The sequence below is a fragment of the Dermacentor silvarum genome, chromosome 3, assembly GCF_013339745.2.
Source record: "Dermacentor silvarum isolate Dsil-2018 chromosome 3, BIME_Dsil_1.4, whole genome shotgun sequence".
Taxonomy (NCBI): Eukaryota; Metazoa; Arthropoda; class Arachnida; order Ixodida; family Ixodidae; genus Dermacentor; species Dermacentor silvarum.
In genome coordinates, this window is record NC_051156.1 from 62,646,654 (window position 1) to 62,667,435 (window position 20,782).

General features: G+C 48.5%; 1 protein-coding gene across 1 annotated transcript; it reads left to right on the forward strand.

Annotated features, from left to right (window-relative positions):
* Positions 1-17,281: 17,281 nt before the first annotated feature.
* Positions 17,282-18,302, forward strand: LOC125944491 (protein unc-13 homolog C-like). Its single transcript, XM_049664993.1, has one exon. It carries the CDS (start codon positions 17,351-17,353, stop codon positions 18,272-18,274), a length of 924 nt encoding a protein of 307 aa, XP_049520950.1. The 5' UTR covers positions 17,282-17,350; the 3' UTR covers positions 18,275-18,302.
* Positions 18,303-20,782: the final 2,480 nt, after the last annotated feature.

Genomic DNA, 20,782 nt, shown 5'->3' on the forward strand with positions numbered 1-20,782 from the left:
GAGAGGGTGGCAGCCGTGTACTAAGAAAAACGGAAAGTGTCCGGTGGTCCTTTGCACAGACGTATTGTACGCAAATGTTACAAATGGAAGAATCGCATCCCCCTTACGATGGTCAGGTTGGATATACATGGATAGCATGTCGCACAGCGTGCAATGAAATCGCCCTGTTAGGCCATTGGTTTGAGGGTGGTAGCTAGACGTTGTCTTGTGCACGGTGTTGGACGCTTGCAGAACTTGATTAAGTGTGCTTGAAAGAAATGTTTTGCCTCGGTCGCTTAAAAGAACGTGAGGAGCCCCGTGACGTAAGTAGATAGCCTACAAGAAAAAGGCCGCTACTTCCGAGGCAGTTCCTGAACGTACTGAGGCTGTTTCAGCGTACCGGGTCAAGTGGTCAACAGCAGTGACGATCCATCTGTTGCCGTCTGGAGTAGTTGGGAGGGGCTCGAAAAGGTACATGCTGACGATAGAGAAGGGTTCTGCTGGACAAGAAAGTGGCTGTAGCGTCCCGACCGTAGCAGTAGTAGGTCGCTTACGGTGTTGGCAAAGCGTGCACGAGGCAACATATCTAGATAACATTGTAGACAAACCTGGCCAAAAGAATCGGCTGCGTATGCGCTCGTGTGTTTTGTGGTAACCCAAGTGACCTGGCGTAGGGGCATTGTGTGAAGCCTCCAGGACTTTAGGGCAAAGATAGCGTGGTACAACGGGAAGCGATCGATGGCCTTCTGGGTGAAAATTGTAACGGTAGAGCACGTCGTCTTCGAACTTGAATAGCTTGAGCTGTCTCCGTAGCCTGGCATTTGGTGGAGATGAAACACCGCTAAGGCGATTGATGATACCAAGAATCGGCGCGCTGCTGAGTGGAAAGCGCTGAAGGGTGGTTTCATTGAGTCAAGGAGGAAATCGATGTAATAGGCGATGTGCCTTCCATGCGGCCAATTTGACAAGGCGATGTGGTGTGCTCCGATGATGGTGGTAATGGGCATCGTGAAAGAGAATCGCCATCTTGGTGCTACCTTCCGGACTTGTAAATGACATCGAAATCGTATGCTTGTAATTGGAGTTTCTAGCGGCCATGGCATTCAGACAAGTTTTTATTGTCGACAACCAACATAGGGCATGGTGGTCGGCCACAACCGGGAAATATAGAACGTGGAGGTATCGACGAAATTACTGAATTGACCAGACCACAGCCAAACACTCTTCTTCGGTTATCGAGTACTTCTTTTTCGCGGAATTCAGAACGCGGCTTGCATATGCAACAACCTTCTCGCAAAATTCGCGGTCGTGTTGCAGCAGTACGGCACCAATTCCTTGACCACTAGCATCATTATGCAGTAATGTGGGTGCCTTGTCGTCATAATGGCAAAGAACAGGTGGGGATGTGAGTGCGCGCTTGAGTTCTTAGAACGCGGCTTCAAGGAACTGTAACTAGCAAGGACCTTGTGGAGGGGTGAGGCAATGCTGGCAAAGTTCCGGATGAAACGTCGAAAGTATGAGGCGAGTTCAAGGAAGCTGTGCAGTTCTTTTGCACGAAGTGGGCGTGGAAAGTTGAGCACTGCGGAAATTTTGTCCGGATCGGGCTGGGTGGCGTCTTTGCTAACGAGATTACCCAGGACATTATTCGCTGTGCTAGCGAAACGGCACTTCTTCGTGTTTTGTTGAAGTCCGGCATTAGAAAGGCATGTGAGCACTTCATCTAGCCATTACAGATGGCGAGTGAAAGTCGAGAAAAGCACGACCATGTCGTCGAGGTAACATAGACATGTTTTCCACTTGAGGCCGCGAAGAACAGTGTCGATCATTCTTTGAAATGTCGCGGGAGCATTGCATAGACCGAAAGGCATTACGTTAAACTCGTAAATACCGTTCGGAGTAGAAAAGACAGTCTTTTCTTTGTCCGCCTCGTGCTTTGGAATTTGCCAATATCCGGAACGAAGGTCAAGGCTGGAAAAGTTTTGCGCGCCTTGCAAAGAATCAAGGGCATCATTGATGCGGGGCATCGGATATAGGACCTTGAGGGTGATCTTGTTTAGCGCGCAGTAGTCAACAGAAAATCGTACCGATCCATCCTTCTTCTGCGCTAAAACGATGGGTGATGACCAAGAACTGGCGGAGGGACGTATGTTTCTTTTCAGCGTATCGGCTACGTTCTCCTCGATAATTTTGCGTTCAGCCAAAGAGACTCGGAAGGGACGACGGCGTACAATAGTCTGGCCATCGGTGTCCATACGATGGTAGGCAACGGAGGTCTGTCCGAGTGACGAAGTATTCATATCCAAGGAAGCTTGATGCTTCTTCAGCAATTTTAGCAACGCTTCACTCTGGGCAGCAGTAAGGTCAGGACTTATCACGGAAGCAGGGGCAGATGAAACAGATTTGCCCTATTGAGGAAGAGCTTGCGTGGCGGCAAGAGGAATCAGAGAGACTGGTTGGGTGTCCACATAACAGGTCACTGCAGAGACTTGAGGTAGGAGGATTGTCTCAGTCGTCGTGTTCAAGGCTATGAATAATGCAGAGCTTTCTTTGAACCGCACCAAGCGGGAAGCGAAGACAATCCGACGGGCAAGACAGCGGCCGTAAGGAGTGATGAACACGTCGCCATTGGTGATGTCCGTAGAAGAGAATGTGATGAGTTGCTCGTGGCTGGGAGGCCGTACAGAATCGGCAGCAGTGAGAAAACGCAGTCGTGGCTCATCGGCACTCCCGCTGCAATGATCGGTCTCCGTCATATGGACTACACGCTGGCGGGAAGAGATTAAAGCGGACGCTGACGAGAGGAAGTCCCAACCTAAAATTAGTTCATGAGCGCACGGGAATGAAATCGCGAACTTAATGTGATGGCGGATACCATCAATGAAGGTTGTTCTCTGTACATTGGGCTGATGGCCGAATGATTGCTCCATTAGCCCCAATCAAGGATGATCCAACAAAAGGCACTTCACACTACGCAGACGAGAGCACAAGTCCGCACGCATAACAGAAATAGTAGCTCCCGTGTCAATTAGAGCTAACAAACGGACACCCTCCACAGACAACAATAACATTGGAAAAAACACAGCGCAAAAAAGACACGGACACGAGAGAGCGACACGCACACAGCGCTGACTTGCAACAGTTTATTCATGGGGACATGACGGAAGAAATATATAATGCACTGCCATGTGCCAACATGTGAATAATTAGCAAAGCACTGCAGCACCATTTTGAATTATGATAATGATAACCACGTGCTGACAATGCACATTGGCTGTTTGTCATTCAGCACGTGGCTATCATTCGAAATGATGCTGCAGTGTTTTGCTAATTATTCACATGTTGCGCATGGCAGTGCCATACATATTTCTTCCCTCATGTCCTTATGAATAAACTGTTGCAAGTCAGCGCTGTGCGTGTCGCTCTCTCGTGTCCGTGTCTTTTTTGCGCTGTGTTTTTTCCAATGAATCACCAACACGCCCAAGCTTCCACGCTAAACCAATAACATGTCCGACGGACTTTCAGGATGCTTCTAGCACCTCGCGGCAGTGCATTTTTCTCTCCAAACACTGCACTGGTTAGTTTTCCGGTCGCTGGACATGGAGTTGGGATACAGGCCCAAGTGGTGAAACAGAACGTCGGAGCGGCGATGGGGAGCGGCATCTCGAGGCACGTGTGTTGTGGGCGGTGTTGGAGAAGTCGACCGGAAATGGAGATCGGTGCCCGGGAGGATTATCGGCGTAAGGGTGGTAGACTCGAGGAGGAGGTGGCTCGTCGCGCTCAAAGCTAGCGTAACCATGACGTTTGTCTTGTTGGTGGCGTCGGCAAACCCGGGAGATATGTCCTCGAAAGCCGCAGTAATAGCATGTGGACCTCGACGAACGCCAGGCAGAGTAGAAAGGCAAGTTCGGTGCTCGGGCGACTAAAGGGGCCAGGTGATCGTGAACAGGCGCAGGCGGTGGGATTGCAGACGCTGAAGCTGGCATAGCAGCAACCTGTGAGTAAGAAGCCAGTTGTATAGGAAAGGAGAAACGTTGGCATGGTGGGCGTTCAGCAGGGAGGCAAATTCATCTTTAATAGTGCCGCACAGGTCAGTAGAAGCAGGTTGCACGTGAGCGCTGGTGTAAGGTGGTGAGCCAATATGCTTGCAATTCCTCACGAAGTATGGCTCGAATAGTGGACCGGAGCTCAATACTGTTTGCCAGGGGGTAGTCGGAAAAGTTCGGTTGCAAGCGGATTGATTGCAGGACGTCGAGTAGCTGACACACGGAGATGACGGCCGACGCCGTCGAAGGGTTTTGTGCTGCGAGTGCGTTGAAACAAGTAAATCCTATACCCTTAAGAAGGTGTCACACGCGCTCAGTTTCTGGCATGGCACTGTCGACAACGCGGCAAAGCGCGAGGATTTCCTCAATGTACGAGGTATACGACTCGCTATAATGCTGGACGCGCTCAGATGGCCTCTTTTTCGCAACTTCCGAACGAGCTGGGGGTGTGCCAAAAATTCGCCGTAGCTGCTCCTTGAAAAAAGACAACTCACGTAAATCTATCTTGTGATTCAGGAACTATGTCTTGGCTACTTGAGAAACGTAAAATGGTACGTTTGTTAACTTCGATGCCTTGGTCCAGTTGTACTCGCTGACACGATCGTTATTTATCGACCCAGTCTTCAACGTCCTTACCCGTCAAGCCAGAGATTTCAGGATCGCGAAACCGGTTGTTGGCAGGGCTGGGAGTTGGGGTGGCTGGCACTTGAACCGAGCTGGTGGATGCTGCGGGCTGGTCTTGCGACATCGCCGTCTCTTGGCGTAAGCGGCGTCCCGAACGTCGCTCCAGGAGCTATCTTGAAGTGGATTGAGGTCGATGGGATCTTTAAGCACATCCACCACTTGAAATACCAGGGTCAAGACGACGCTTTATTCCAAGAAGGGAAGATGGCGCCGACGAAAAAGGAACACGAGCCGATGAAGAATGATGGTTTTCTACAGATGAAGATGAAGTCCGCATAAATGCTTACAATATTTAAAAAGTACGTCATGTCGCTTATCATGCATTTTGTGCCCGTTTGTGGAACATGCAATACCCATTGGTAATTGCGTTCGTATTAGTGGCGGTAGTGTTGTTGCGTAGTAGCAACAGGCCAGTTTAAGTTAGTGTGACATAAAGAGCTGCCGTAAAATGCCCATGACAATTGCAGCCAATACCACCAGTAATTATCGCAGCTTTCCCTATACGTGATAGCTACCTGCGTCCTCTAATATCCATCATTCCTCCTACGCACAAGCGTGAGGTAACAACAAGCTTGACTTTTGCGACACGAGCTTCCTGCACGAGTGATTATCGGGCAGCGCTTATGAAAATTGCCACGTCCTTTATGTTTAATGTGTGTTTCCTGGAGATCACACGATGAAACATCCTGTATGTTTCCTGCATGTTGAAATTTTGCAATTGCTTTTATGTTTTCTGCATATGTCCGTGCTTTATGTATCCTAGATATTGAAATTTGGCCTCTCATTTTGTTTCCTTCATGTGTATCACCTTTATTCACGCTTTATGTGGCCCTATTTATCAAATCCTGCATTTTGTGTAGAGATGCATAAGTGAAGAGTTCCCTGCGCCTATTTTAAATTTATGCTCATTTGTGAGTTTTAAAGTTTTGCATTGGTTATTATTATATGGTTGCTATTCCCTACATGATGCATCATGCTGATTAGAGCTCTGCTAGGGCACAGAAATTCACTCAGGATTGTTCTATAACAATAATTTTAGTAGAATAGTATAACTCTTGCAGTACCACTTGCACCTTCCTCACTGTAGTGTTGCTATTGTTCTAGATGTGTTTTTTCTCACAAATATAAAGTGTTATGCTTGGATAGAAACATGTCAGGTTGAATATTGACACGTATACATGTTTATCTTTCACCGATAGGCCGCTTTCCACCGGCTAACAAGTGTTAAACGTTATCGCTCGGCGCAGAACGCGCCTGCATCGGAAGCTTCTCGAACGTTATCGATGCTTCTTTCCGTTGCCTGTTTTCACCGACGCTTATGTTATCTGACTGCATGACCGACGCGAATTGTCTAGAACTTTCTGGAAGACACGCGGGCATCAGGGATTAATCTAGAACCTTCGATGACTCAGGTATAAAAGCCGACGCGTTTCGCCGCTGATCAGATTTTCGACGACCGCCGACTGTGTTCGCCGCTTTTGTTGTGCTTTCAGTGTAGCTTGCTTTTGTGGGCACAGGTTCGCCCAATAAAGAATCAGTTTCGTCATACACAGTTTTACGACTGTTTACTTCAGCGTCACTACTACGTGACATTTCTTGGAGGTGCTAGTACGTTCATGCAGCGAACGCCCCCGCAAAGCCGCGATCCAAGCCCGAAACCGGAGGACAACGCCAACGTCACCAAGGACCAGCGAGCTAGCCGTAGGCCGCAAGGACTTCTGCCGGAGTACGGACTTCTTCCCGAGAAGACCACAGCGATCAAGGCCAAGTCAACGACCCCAATGGCAGCCCCAGCGTCCCCCATCGTGCTGCAACAACCTCGGGAGCCACCGACCTTCCGTGGATCATCGGCTGAAGACCCTGAAACCTGGCTGGAGACATACGAGCGGACCGCGACGTTCAACAAATGGAGCGACGACGACAAGCTGCGCCATGTCTATTTTTCGTTGGATGACGCTGCTCGGACCTGGTTTGAGAACAGAGAGACCACCCTGGTTACGTGGGACCTTTTTCGTGAAAACTTCGTGAGGACCTTCACGAGTGTCGTACGAAAGGAGACGGCAGAGGTTCTCTTAGAAACCAGAGTGCAATTGCCGAACGAGAACATCGCGATCTTCACGGAGAAGATGACTCGCCTCTTCCGCCGCGCCGACCCCGACATGTCTGAAGAAAAGAAAGTTCGGTTCTTGATGCGGGGTGTCAAAGAGCAAGTATTCGCCGGATTTATGCGCAACCCGCCCAAGACTGTCGCCGAATTTCTTTCGGAGGCTACAACGATCGAGAAGACGCTTGAAATGCGCGTCAGGCAAAACAACCGCCGTGCCCTGACCAACTATGCCGACGCTCAAGCGCTAGGCTCCGACGACCTGCGCGAGACCATCAGAGCGGTCGTTCGCGAGGAGCTGCATAAGATCTTTCCCAGGTCTCAGCCTCACGTGGCATCTATCGCCGACGTCGTCAAAGACGAAGTTCAGCGCTCACTTGGAGTTCCCAATGTGCAGCCACAGTCGCCGCAACCCCAGCCGGAAGCGCTGACCTACGCCACCGTCGCCCGTCGTCAAGGCCCCCCTCCGCGCTCGCGCCAGGGCCCCGTAACGCCGCAGTTCCGTCGTCCACCGCCGCCGCCGCCAGCAGACCCGCCCGTCGCCCAGCACAGCTACCAGAGGAAGACGGACATTTGGCGCGCCCCCGACCACCGCCCGCTCTGCTATCACTGCGGGAAGCCGGCCATGTCTATCGCCGATGCCCATACCGCGAGATGGGCCTACGAGGCTTCCCCTGTCAACGCGCCGCGTCCCGTGCGAGGTGAACGACCGCGTGACATCGCCGACTACCTCGCCGGAGCCCAGTGGCAACCACGACGATCCTCACGCTCGCCGTCACCAGGCCGCTACATCTCGCCGCATCGCCGTCAGTACAACGGTCCCACCCGGGGCCGATCTCCCAGCCCTTACCCGGGAAACTAAAGGCAGCAACCGATGGAGGTGCGGTTGCTGTACGACGCAATGCCGAAGATCCTCCGACGCCGCCGACGACGACGATTCGCGATTCATCACGACGAGATATGAGCACGCCGCGTAGCAACGGCCTTGACAGCACTTCGCCGCCGAAAGAAGACCTTCCGACGCGACGTAGCAGCAGCAGAGCAAGCCGACGCAGCCGTGATCCGACGCCATGAATTAACCGCAACGCCAGACGCCGGTCTACCGATCTAGACGTGCTCATCGATGGCCATAACGTCACCGCTCTCGTCGACACTGGAGCCGACTATTCCGTCTTCAGTGGCCCGTTCGCCGCCAAGTGGAAGAAGGTGAAAACAGCCTGGCAAGGACCCCGATATCCGGACAGCGGGAGACCACCTAATAACGCCGACTGGAATCTGCACAGCGCGAGTCACGGTAAACAACCGCACTTACCCGGCGAGCTTCGTAATCCTGCAGCACTGCTCCAGGGATGTCATCCTAGGCATGGACTTTCTAAATCAACACTTCAGGTCCAAGTCGATAACGCTTTCAACGCACAACGCGATACCACCGGATACAAGCATAAGTTACCATTCCTTGAATGTGCTTGAAGAACAAGTCACCGTTCCGCCTCGCTCCAGCGTAATGATTTCCGTCGGTACCGAAGTGCCTGCAGACATGGAGGGCGTCATCGAGGGCGATCATCACTTACTGCTCGACCGTGAAATTTGCGTCGCTAGAGGCATAGCTGAGCTACGTGCTGGGAAAGCAAGGGTGATGCTCACGAACTTCAGCCCCAAATACAAGCACATTAACAAAGGCACCACGGTCGCCTACATCGACGAAATAGTACAAGCCAGCAGTGCTTTCGCCTTCGCGGATTCCAGTGCACCTGCAACGACGACTATAGTACCTGAACCAACTTTCGACGTCAATCAGAACCTTCCCAGGCATAAGAAAGAACAACTAAAGGCTCTGCTCCTGCAATACGAGGACTGCTTCTCGTCGTCGTCAAAAGTTCGACAAACCCCTGTCGCCAAGCACCGCATCATAACCGACGAAAATGTCCGGCCACTCCGTCAGAGCCCGTACCGAGTTTCGGCATGCGAACGCGAGGCCATAAGGCAACAAATCGACGAAATGCTACGCGACGACATCATCCAGCCGTCCAAGAGTCCGTGGGCGTCCCCCGTGGTGTTAGTGAAGAAGAAGGATGGAACCCTACGTTTCTGCGTCGATTATCGTCGCCTCAACAAAATCGCGAAGAAGGACGTATACCCCCTCCCACGGATTGACGACGCCTTGGATCGACTCTACAACGCAAAGTATTTTTCGTCGATGGACCTCAAAACCGGCTACTGGCAAATCGAAGTCGACGAGAGGGACCGGGAGAAGACTGCCTTTATAACACCAGACGGACTGTTCGAGTTCAAGGTCATGCCGTTTGGTCTTTGCTCGGCGCCTGCCACTTTCCAACGTGTCATGGATACAGTACTGGCAGGCTTGAAGTGGCAGACTTGCCTCGTCTATTTGGACGACGTCGTTGTGTTTGCCTCAAGGGGCCACGTCATCAACAAGTCTGGAGTGCGAATGGCCTCACCGAGCGCCTAAATAAGACCATCGCCGACATGCTGGCCATGTATGTACGTCGACGTCGAACACAAGACGTGGGATGCCATCCTTCCGTACGTGACCTTCGCATACAACACGGCCGTGCAAGAAACGACGCATATGGCGCCATTCAACCTGGTCTACGGAAGGAACCCGGCAACGACGCTTGACGCCATGCTACCGGACGTCGCTGACGAAGAAAATCTCGGCGTTGCCACTTATTTGCAGCGTGCCGAAGAGGGTCGACAGCTCGCCAGCCTGCGCATCAAGAACCAGCAGAGGACCGACAGCCGACACTACAATCTTCGACGACGCTACGTCGAGTACCAGCCCGGCGACCGTGTTTGGGTCTGGACTCCGATACGCCGACGAGGACTTAGCGAGAAACTGTTGCGTCGCTATTTCGGACCATATAAGATAATCCGACGTATTGGCGCACTGGACTATGAGGTCGTGCCAGACGGCATTTCGCAATCACAGCGGCGCCGGGCACGACCCGAAGTCATCCATGTGGTGCGTCTTAAGCCTTTCTACGCCCGCTGACGACGTTAGGTACATAGAGAAAGGAATTCAACAAGAGGGGACACTCCCATAGGGCCCAGCGGCCGAATTGACTGCAGTGTGCCAAGCGGTCGGTGTCGATCACTTACATCACTTCCGGTTTCGGGCACGCGTATTTTGAACGTAAGCTAGCACGCCGGCTGCGCCCCCCCCCCCTCTTTTTTTTTTTCTCTTCGTGCAGAATCGGTTTATTATTTAGTAAAAATGATTGCGAACGATCTCGTTAAGTCCCATCGAATCTGTGCCACGTGCAATTTCACAAAGTAGACGCAAGACCTTTTGTGCAATGAGGAAATATTTATTTTGCTCTATATAAAAGCTCGTTCCGCGCTTTTTGTGCGTTCATCCAACGTTGTGACACCAGCAGGTAAGGCAGTAGTTCCTGTATGGAGCTCCACCGGACGGCATCAGCTGAAAAAAAAAAGTAAATTACAAGCATGTTACATTTGCAAGCACGTAACAGCATGTTACAAGCATGAGTCATTTTGGTATTTAGACATAGGAATACTGCGTGTAGAGGCGAAACGTGCGAAAGCGGTGAATGGGCGGCATTACAAACAAAAGCAATTCGCTTTTACATACATGGCGTAGAAAATACCCGACTCATCCCAAACATATATGAAAACATCTGATTTCCAAGCGTTCCCCCATTTCCGGGCATTATTTCCTGCACTTTGGCAGCACAAATACACAAGCGACTTCGCGTTTCCAAAACTTGGCCTCGGGCGACGTGACGGTACGCTACATACATAGAGACGGACGCAACAGGCACTCAAGACAAATGCGTGGGTGCAATGCCTTTTTTCAGTCCTTTAGAAGACGTAATTTTCGAATTACAAGTTTCTGATATGTTCGTCGTTCGCGCGTTCTGCCAGCGCCAGCAGCACACCCCATGTTATCACTCTTGGCAATCGCCCATCGCGTTTTCAACAGGCGTGAGTACCGAAAGAAGGTATATGTTGGTGCGGAGCCACAAAAAACGTCACAGACTTGTCCCTCTAAGATTCATTACACGCCAAACTAACTTTATCACCACGGACGAGCTGCTTATCGCTAACTGCGTCACAGCGCGCTGTGCGGCCAGCGTGCCTCAAAAGTACCCCAGAAAGTAACGAAATTACTTTTTCAGTAATGTCTGGCGTCAGAGAAAGCGGCACAAACTTCTAGCAAGATGCACTAGACTACACATGCACCGTGCACGGCTGAGTTCTCGCTAACTGCGACACGGCGCCCTGTGCGGCCAGTGTGGCTCAAAAACCGAAATAAGTTACAATAGTCCCATAGGAAGCGTCGGAAACATGTCTCAGCACGATTCATTAACTCAAATTAACTGCGCCAGGATGGCCGAGCTGTTTTTCGCTAACTGCGTCTTAAGTCTCGGTCCCGTGCCGTAAGCCTAATTGCGTCGTAGACTGTGAAACAAGATTTCTCACCTTGCCTAGTCCAATAGTGCAGTGGTGTCTTGTCCCAGTGCAGAAGGAACGCAAGAATACGCCGAGAGCCCAATAAACCAGGTTACAGTTAAAAAAGAAAAAAAAAGGAGACAGATGGGTCAAGCGCGCGAGCGCTCAAACGCGCGCGCAGCCATCCTCGCTGGTTTCGGGGGAGTGTCTGGCGGATGACGCACGTATCTGGCGCGTCATTGACCTGTGGCTAGGTAAGGCAAGGAAAATAAGTCGCAAAGCTTAAGTTCATTTATACGCAAAACGTTTTAGTTTTCGCGGCAAGTAATTAAAAAAAAATAAATCAATGCCTGTTAACTTAAGTTCACTTTCTTTTTTTTTCGATGCTCGCGGCAGCTAACGCTCGGTGTCAAAAGTATAGCGTGACGTATGGTGACGTGTTTCCTGTTGCCAGTTTTTGCCGAGTGTCTCCTCTTGTTGAATTTCTTTCTCTATGTTAGGTACTTTGTTACTTTGTTATTGTTTTTTTTTTTATTACGCGTGGTTTTGTTTTCGCTTTCGTGTTTGTAGCATCGGGACGATGCTTTTTAAGGGGAGGGTATTGGCACGTATACATGTTTATCTTTCACCGATGGCCGCTTTCCACCGGCTAACAAGTGTTAAACGTTATCGCTCGGCGCAGGACGCGCCTGCATCGGAAGCTTCTCGAACGTTATCGATGCTTCTTCCGTTGCCTGTTTTCACCGACGCTTATGTTATCTGATTGCATGACCGACGCGAATTGTCTAGAACTTTCTGGAAGACACGCGGGCATCAGGGATTAATCTAGAACCTTCGATGACACAGGTATAAAAGCCGACGCGTTTCGCCGCTGATCAGATTTTCGACGACCGCCGACTTTGTTCGCCGCTTTCGTTGTGCTTTCAGTGTAGCTTGCTTTTGTGGGCACAGGTTCGCCCAATAAAGAATCAGTTTCGTCATACACAGTTTTACGACTGTTTACTTCAGCGTCACTACTACGTGACAATATGAACTTGCACTTTAAAAAAAAAAGTTTTGACTACACTTTGCAAAGGTTTCTCTGAACCTTCAAGTAGTTTATTGGACTATCTGCAGACCTCTGGAATGTTGTGCTTGGATGAGAGCTCAAAAGGCACCTGAGAAGCAAAGCAAAGGCTTAACTTTTTTCATTTATGCAGTACATTTCATATAGGCAAGAACAGTTTGGCCTGTATGCACACCGCTTAGAAACGTGCAGAAATCAAGATAAAATTCAGAAACAAAACATCAAGGCAACACTGAAGCCTTAAACTAATTGTTGCTTGAAACAGACTGTGCTGTTACTACCTGTCCATCAAGTCATGTATGAAACTGCTCACAAATTACTTTAAACATTATTGCAGCAGTTGCTTAGTGCATGAACTTCAGCAGCAGGCAACTGGCCAATAAACCTTCGTGTGCTACCTCGTGGCATCAAGGTTACCAAAGCAGAGGCCCTTGCTATGCAACGAGCAAGAACTCGTCAGCATTTACCATGAAAGCTTGCTAATATCACACAAGCCTCCCACGGCACCACACTGCCTTCTACGTCGTAAGGTGTTGTGCTTGGAATTTAGTCACGTGCGCTTTCGAATACAAAATTGACGTGCATTATAATATGCTGTGCATTTTTCACATTTTATCAAAATTTTTGTAGTCCTTACATATTTTTATTGTCATTTGCGGGCTGCACGTGTACATACTACCGAACCTTTAGCAAAACATTTTGCTGCCTTTAGCATGCCCCAAAATGTGGCTAGCAAACATGCTGTGTATGTGCACCTACAGCAGCAAGCTGAAAGCAGTGTCTGCTTCACGAGCATGAAAAGGTGCTATTCACTTAGCGAGTTGTTTACGCTTTATCAACATTATACACACTGGCATAGCTGCATTGGCAGCACAGCTTTCAGATGTGCTGCCAGTGCAGCTATTGTGGCTCCATGTTTTCACCCCATTAGTGACCCTATTAGAGCAGTTGCAAGCCACAACATGCCATGGTGTGGCTTGCAACTGCTCTAATGGGGTCGCTTATATGATTCAGCAGTTTTCTATACCACGTTATCACCACCTCAAATTTCTGCGACAAATAAAGGAGACCAGCCTCCAGCCTGAAGGCAACCAACACTTCGAATACATGTTGAACTTGTCACATTAAACGGCTCATGGTTTGTTTCCTTGAAGAATTGAACGTTCATACCATGACTAGGAATTCTGCAGCCGCCTAATAAAGCAATACTATCTATTGTTTTCTTATTGGTATTTTTGGAAACGAAGTATGGTATGCAGTGCATAAATGTGACCAATTAGAATGGAAAATGTAGAAGTACAGGTTATAGTGGGAGGATTTAACCCCACATGACTGCATAATAATATAAATAACCAAACCCTTCTGCTTTTCTCGGGTAGCTCATAAAATATGTAGGTCCAATCCACGCTGTGAAGGTGGATTATAGCGAAGCTGTTGAGATTCCCCAATCGATTTATTAAAGAAAAGAATATGCGGTAAATTGCAGTGTATGAAATTCATTTTATTGCACAACGACATTCACCACTGCTTTGTGGTCACTGTGGTATACGCTTATGTTTTCTGTTTTGATGCTTGAAACGTTCTTGACCAAGGTCCGCACACCTCGAAAGCAGACACGGCTTGTCCGGGAATACACGAGCGAGAACATCGAGTGCACGGCTTTTCTTTGCGGCGTTCTGTACGGCGGAGATGAGCGACGAGCCATCGCGGAACCACAGGTGATAACACACGTGAGCTATATATAAAAGGGAAACTTGTCTAGCAACGCCTGTGCTGTGTGTGATCACCTGTGGCAGGGGCCGGAAACTCCCTATACCTCCCATGAGACGCTCGGTCCCATGCCGATACGCGGTGGCAACGCCGCTTCCACCGCTTGTGGCTGCCGGATATCCTATTGCAAATAATTCACAAACGAAACAATGCCTTCATGACGTCACCGACGAGGTCAGAAGGTGGAGGGAGAGGGCACGCAGCCAGGAGGAGGAGGGTTGCCGCTGAAGCCCTCTCAATTCCCACTTCGCATGCAAGCGGACTGTTCGTGCTCTCTTGCAGGTCCGCTGGCCATGCGGCGACATTGGGCTTAAAATACCAAGATTTCACTGATATTTCGGCCGAGGACCGGCCTTCACTCAAGGCCTCGCGCACTTTCTGCCGGAACAACGGCGTGATAAAGAGCGGCAGCAGCGGCGAACGAACGCCTCGTGCTGCGTCTAGCTTTGACGCATCTTCAAAACTTCAAACGACGCGAGTTTGTACAGTACACCAGCGAGAACAGAGTAATGTGGCGCGAGAACCGGACTAAATGTAATGCTACGTGGCAGTCGGTTTCGTCACAACTCTTACAGGCCACAGAAGTTGGGCTCATAGCGCACAACTAAGCGAAGGATAATTACTGGCAACGTAAAAAAACAAGCTGAGCCTACGCTAATTCTCGGGCAGGTAGCTTCACGCTCACGTGGCTCATGAAGTATTATGCTGGGCCGAGAATCTTAGTCAAACAAGCGTGGTGACCGTCATGTGCAGTGTCTCGGGGAAATGCACGCAGCAGTACAACAATACCCGCTTTCCTGTTTTAGCTCATGCCGCATCAACCGATTAATCGTGAATAAATCATTAATCAGAAAATTGAACAGTTGGAATTGCCCCGCACGAGGCACTACTGGTAATAAAATCTCCTCCAGCGCCTGTCGAATGAGTCGCAATGCTACAGTTGACCTGCCGATCCGACCGAAAAGACGACGACGACACGCCCAGCACGCTCACGATTCTCGAGCGGTGGAATCTGTGGTTGCAAGATCGAAGGCCAGCGACGTTTGGTCCCGCTCCCGCCTGATTGAGCGGGCACTGTTCAAATATAATTTGTGGACACTAGGCACCAACGTCTGTCTGGTTTTTTCTCTCCCATAAATCCGAAAGGCTGTACATTTTTCTAAAATTCTAAAGGCAAGGCTTCGGCAAATATTCTACACACGGTCTTGATATGTTTTTATTTTAATACGGTATTCGGGTCTCGGCTTATAGGTGTCACATGAATGCTCCTGCGAAAGCGTCGATGCCAACCATTGTTGGCGGCAGGATGAAGGAAGCAACAGTCAGGAGAAAAGTACTCAAGAACAGCGTAACAGCGTAGTTTAAACGAAGCATTTTCGCAAAATTCCACATCGAGGAAGTAAAAATAAAAGTCCACGATGATATGAAAGTGGCACGACTCTGCATAGGAAACCCGCACAGTTATTCCTCTCAAAATCTGTCGACGGCTTCGATCACCGGACCAGGACGATTACTTTCTCTTCAACCGCAAGGCTTTCGCTTAGAGTCGCTCGTGTGGAATTCATTCGCAGCATTCTGCATTCGAGCAGACGTTAACTTCCCTTTCGAGCATAACACAGCCAAGAGTGATCCCTGAGCGATGTGTTGGCCCGTTCCTTTTCTTCGCGGTTCAGTGGAGGTCTCCCCCATTTGCAATGCTTCATGCGCGTTCATCGTTAAGTGTTCAACAGTTCCCTCAAAACGCTGGGAAGATCAGTTGTCTAAAAGGTACGAGAGTATCGGAACCATGCCCTCCGAGAGTATCGGAGGGCATGGCACTTGGCTGACAAGCATGATGCCTAAAACGCCGTTACTGCTGTTGCAGATGCTGCCGTGGTTCCTCGTCGGAATGTCGGAGAGGGACAATGGATGCCTCTTTTTCGTCGTCGATGCGCAACTTTGCAGAAATGCAAGCTTGGAGTGCGCATTTTCCGGACTCGCCGCCACGGGTGTGACGTCACCAGCGACCAGTCTACAAAAGGAGCAACGCGAGAACATCGGCTTCAGAGGGCATGGCACTTGGCTGACAAGCATGATGCCTAAAACGCCGTTACTGCTGTTGCAGATGCTGCCGTGGTTCCTCGTCGGAATGTCGGAGAGGGACAATGGATGCCTCTTTTTCGTCGTCGATGCGCAACTTTGCAGAAATGCAAGCTTGGAGTGCGCATTTTCCGGACTCGCCGCCACGGGTGTGACGTCACCAGCGACCAGTCTACAAAAGGAGCAACGCGAGAACATCGGCTTCAGAGGGCATGGCACTTGGCTGACAAGCATGATGCCTAAAACGCCGTTACTGCTGTTGCAGATGCTGCCGTGGTTCCTCGTCGGAATGTCGGAGAGGGACAATGGATGCCTCTTTTTCGTCGTCGATGCGCAACTTTGCAGAAATGCAAGCTTGGAGTGCGCATTTTCCGGACTCGCCGCCACGGGTGTGACGTCACCAGCGACCAGTCTACAAAGGAGCAACGCGAGAACATCGGCTTCAGAGGGCATGGCACTTGGCTGACAAGCATGATGCCTAAAACGCCGTTACTGCTGTTGCAGATGCTGCCGTGGTTCCTCGTCGGAATGTCGGAGAGGGACAATGGATGCCTCTTTTTCGTCGTCGATGCGCAACTTTGCAGAAATGCAAGCTTGGAGTGCGCATTTTCCGGACTCGCCGCCACGGGTGTGACGTCACCAGCGACCAGTCTACAAAAGGAGCAACGCGAGAACATCGGCTTCAGAGGGCATGGCACTTGGCTGACAAGCATGATGCCTAAAACGCCGTTACTGCTGTTGCAGATGCTGCCGTGGTTCCTCGTCGGAATGTCGGAGAGGGACAATGGATGCCTCTTTTTCGTCGTCGATGCGCAACTTTGCAGAAATGCAAGCTTGGAGTGCGCATTTTCCGGACTCGCCGCCACGGGTGTGACGTCACCAGCGACCAGTCTACAAAAGGAGCAACGCGAGAACATCGGCTTCAGAGGGCATGGCACTTGGCTGACAAGCATGATGCCTAAAACGCCGTTACTGCTGTTGCAGATGCTGCCGTGGTTCCTCGTCGGAATGTCGGAGAGGGACAATGGATGCCTCTTTTTCGTCGTCGATGCGCAACTTTGCAGAAATGCAAGCTTGGAGTGCGCATTTTCCGGACTCGCCGCCACGGGTGTGACGTCACCAGCGACCAGTCTACAAAAGGAGCAACGCGAGAACATCGGCTTCAGAGGGCATGGCACTTGGCTGACAAGCATGATGCCTAAAACGCCGTTACTGCTGTTGCAGGTTAGTTACTACTCTACGTATCGCAGTGATAATAGATGCTTGTTCGTCCTGCCATGCCCTCGTAGATGTTGTGCTATTTTGGTGGATTGCTGGTCAATACTGCTGTTGCTGCTGATGGCCGGGGATGTTGAGGAAAATCCAGGCCCAAAAACTGCTGAAATCTTGCAGGAAATTCTGGGAAATCAAAATGCATTGGATCGCAAGATAGATGATATCAAGAAAGAAATTGCAGAAGTGAATGCTAAAACTGATAAGATGCAAAGTGTGCTAGCCATGTTCGACGAAATGAAAACTAGAATAGATAAATTGGAGACCACCGTACGAAAACAGTCTGAAAAGTTAATCGATTATGAAAATAGAAGCAGACGAAATAATCTTGTGGTGTTTGGTCTTACTGAAAGCGCGAACGAGTCTGCACAAGTGTTAAATAAACGCGTTGTAAATGACATTTTTTCTAAAGTTCTTGGCATAGAAATCACTACAGTGGAAAGAATTCACCGGATTGGCAAAGTAAATCCTGATAGACCAAGGCCTGTGATCTTGAAATTTTATGACTACAAGGAAAAGAATACCGTCCTCAAAAGCTGCGCAAAGCTAAAGGGAACTTCAATCAGGATAAGTAATGACTATGCGAAGGAAACTGTGCTGATACGAAAGAAGTTATGGGAAAGTGCTGCCTTGGACAGGGGCGCAGGCGCAAAAGTAGTTCTTGTGCACGATAAACTTCGGATAAACGATCAGTTATACGCATGGGATGACGTCAGAAACAAGCGCTACTTGCTCTCGGGCAAACGTGATACTGATCAAATGAAGCGAAGTGAGCGTGTTGTATCAAGTAAGTCAAATGGATCTGATAGCTCATGCAGCTCATTTGAGACACCAAAAAAATAGCTAAGATTGCTCTCGTTTAATGCGCGCAGTATAGTAAACAAGACTACGCATCTTGAGTATTTACTGCTTTTGCACGACCCTCACATAACCACCATAACCGAAACATGGTTGCATGGAAATGTACCGAATGATTGCATTGTTCCTCCCAGTTACAACATATTTAGAAAAGACAGAGACTCACGGGGAGGTGGGGTGTGTATAATAGTTAAAAGTTCTCTGAATGCTTCGTTGATTGATTGTGAAGTACCAGAAACTCTCTGGTGTAAAATAACTCGTGAAAGTACTGTTTTTCTTATCGGAGTTGTATACCGGCCACCCTCAAGCTCCCCTGAGTTTCTCGAAAACCTGAATAAGTTTTTATATTCTCATGTAAATGGGAACACTAGGTTGGTAATGACTGGAGATTTTAACCTACCGCATATAGACTGGAAAAATTTTTCGTATAGTGGTGTGGATTCAGTAAGTGCTGAAAAATACTAGACATTATGTTTTCGTACAATTTGAAACAAATCGTGCTTGAAGATACTAGAATTACACCGACGTCAAGGTCAGTACTAGACTTGGTGTTCCTATCAAATAAAATAAATGATTACAGTGTGACGGTAGAAGATGGTATATCGGATCACAGGATGATCTGTCTCGATGTGCCTATCCGAGCAACTAGAAAAGTGAAGAGCTATGTTCCAGTAAAAATTAAGGACTATGCTAGGGCTGATGACACTTCGATTCTTGATTTTTTGGAGATTCAATTTGATACTTTCAAGAGTACCGCTGGTCTAAAAACAGTAGAAGAATTATGGCAAGAATTCAAATGTGTTATAAGTCATTGCATAGACAAATATGTTCCATCGCGGGTTAAAAAAACAAAGCAGACAAGTCCTTGGATCACTCGAGATATAATTCATATGAAAAGAAGAATTAAGAGATGGCGTAAAAGGAACACGTCGCCAGTGGTCTTGGCTAATCTAAAAACTGAACTCAAGCGTACTTTGGCTAAATCTAAACAAACATTCTTTGAAAAAAACCTCAGCGATTTCCTTAGGTCCTCACCACAAAAATTTTGGCGATATTTTAGCGACAGGAAAGAAATAGTTGACGAAATTCATGTTGGAAGCAACATTATAAGAGAAAAGGATAAAATAGCAAGCAATCTTAACAATTTTTTCCAATCTGTATTTACCGTCCCAGAAACTACTGCGAGTATAGAAGAAGCCTTACATATTCCCCCTACTGTTCCAATGGAAACACTTGAAATCAACCAGCAAGGGATATTTCAGCAACTACTCAAATTAGATACGAAAAAATCGAGTGGACCCGATAATATACCTGCTGTATTCCTCAAACGATACGCAGAATGGATGTCACATTATCTAACTATCATCTTTCGAAAATCATATACAACTTGCTCACTGCCGCAAGACTGGCGCACCGCGTTCGTGATACCTGTATTTAAAGGAGGGTAACCGAAGACAGGCAACAAATTACCGTCCAGTGTCACTTACTTCAGTTACTTGCAAAGTCTTCGAACATATAATAGCAAAACACATACTCAGGTTTCTAGATCAGAACAACTTACTATATCCTTATCAACATGGCTTCAGGTCCGGGTTATCAACTGTTACACAGTTAATAGAAACAATTCACGACTTTGCAGGTGCAGTAGATATAAGACAACAGGTTGATGTGGTTTGCGTGGATTTTGCGAAAGCTTTTGATAAAGTGCCTCATGTCGAATTAATCTTCAAATTACACAATGCAGGAATAAATGAATGTGTAATAAAATGGATTGAAGCATATTTAACAAACCGTACGCAGGTAGTTAAACTGGATGACTATGTATCAGATTCATTAGCTGTACTCTCAGGAGTGCCCCAAGGCTCAGTATTGGGACCACTACTGTTTCTCCTTTATATCAATGACATTAGTAGTGTGGCAGAAGAGGGTGTTCAGGTTAAGCTCTTCGCAGACGACTGCTTAATTTACACCACAATTACTAAACTAGATGACCAGCTTAAAATTCAGAAATGTTTGCAAAATTTAGATGATTGGTGTAAGAAATGGAAAATGGAAATAAATTATTCCAAGTCTACATATACACACATCAGTAAAAAGAAAGCTATCTATTCCTTTTCTTACAGCATTGCCGGACACTTGTTGGAGAATGCGCACCAGTTCAAGTATTTAGGGGTAACAATAACACGAAATTTGACATGGAACCAACATATAGATAACGTCTGCATGACAGCCTATCAAAAGTTGTACTTTCTGAGAAAAAAACTAGAACATGCATCGCGTAATGTAAAACTTATTGCATACACCACCTTCATCAGGACGATACTAGAATACTCAGCCGTTGTTTGGAGCCCCCATCAAGTGACGCTTAAGAGGAAGTTGGAAAGGATACAGAGACTGGCGGCACGTTTTATTTGTTCGACGTACCGAAGGAAGGAATCGGTCACGCTGATGTTACAGCGTTGCAACTTGGATCTTCTTGAGGTTCGTCGAAAG

Bases quoted from the DNA above. Each gene is read 5' to 3' on its own strand.
- LOC125944491 (XM_049664993.1), top strand. From the start codon at position 17,351: ATGATGCCTAAAACGCCGTTACTGCTGTTGCAGGTTAGTTACTACTCT.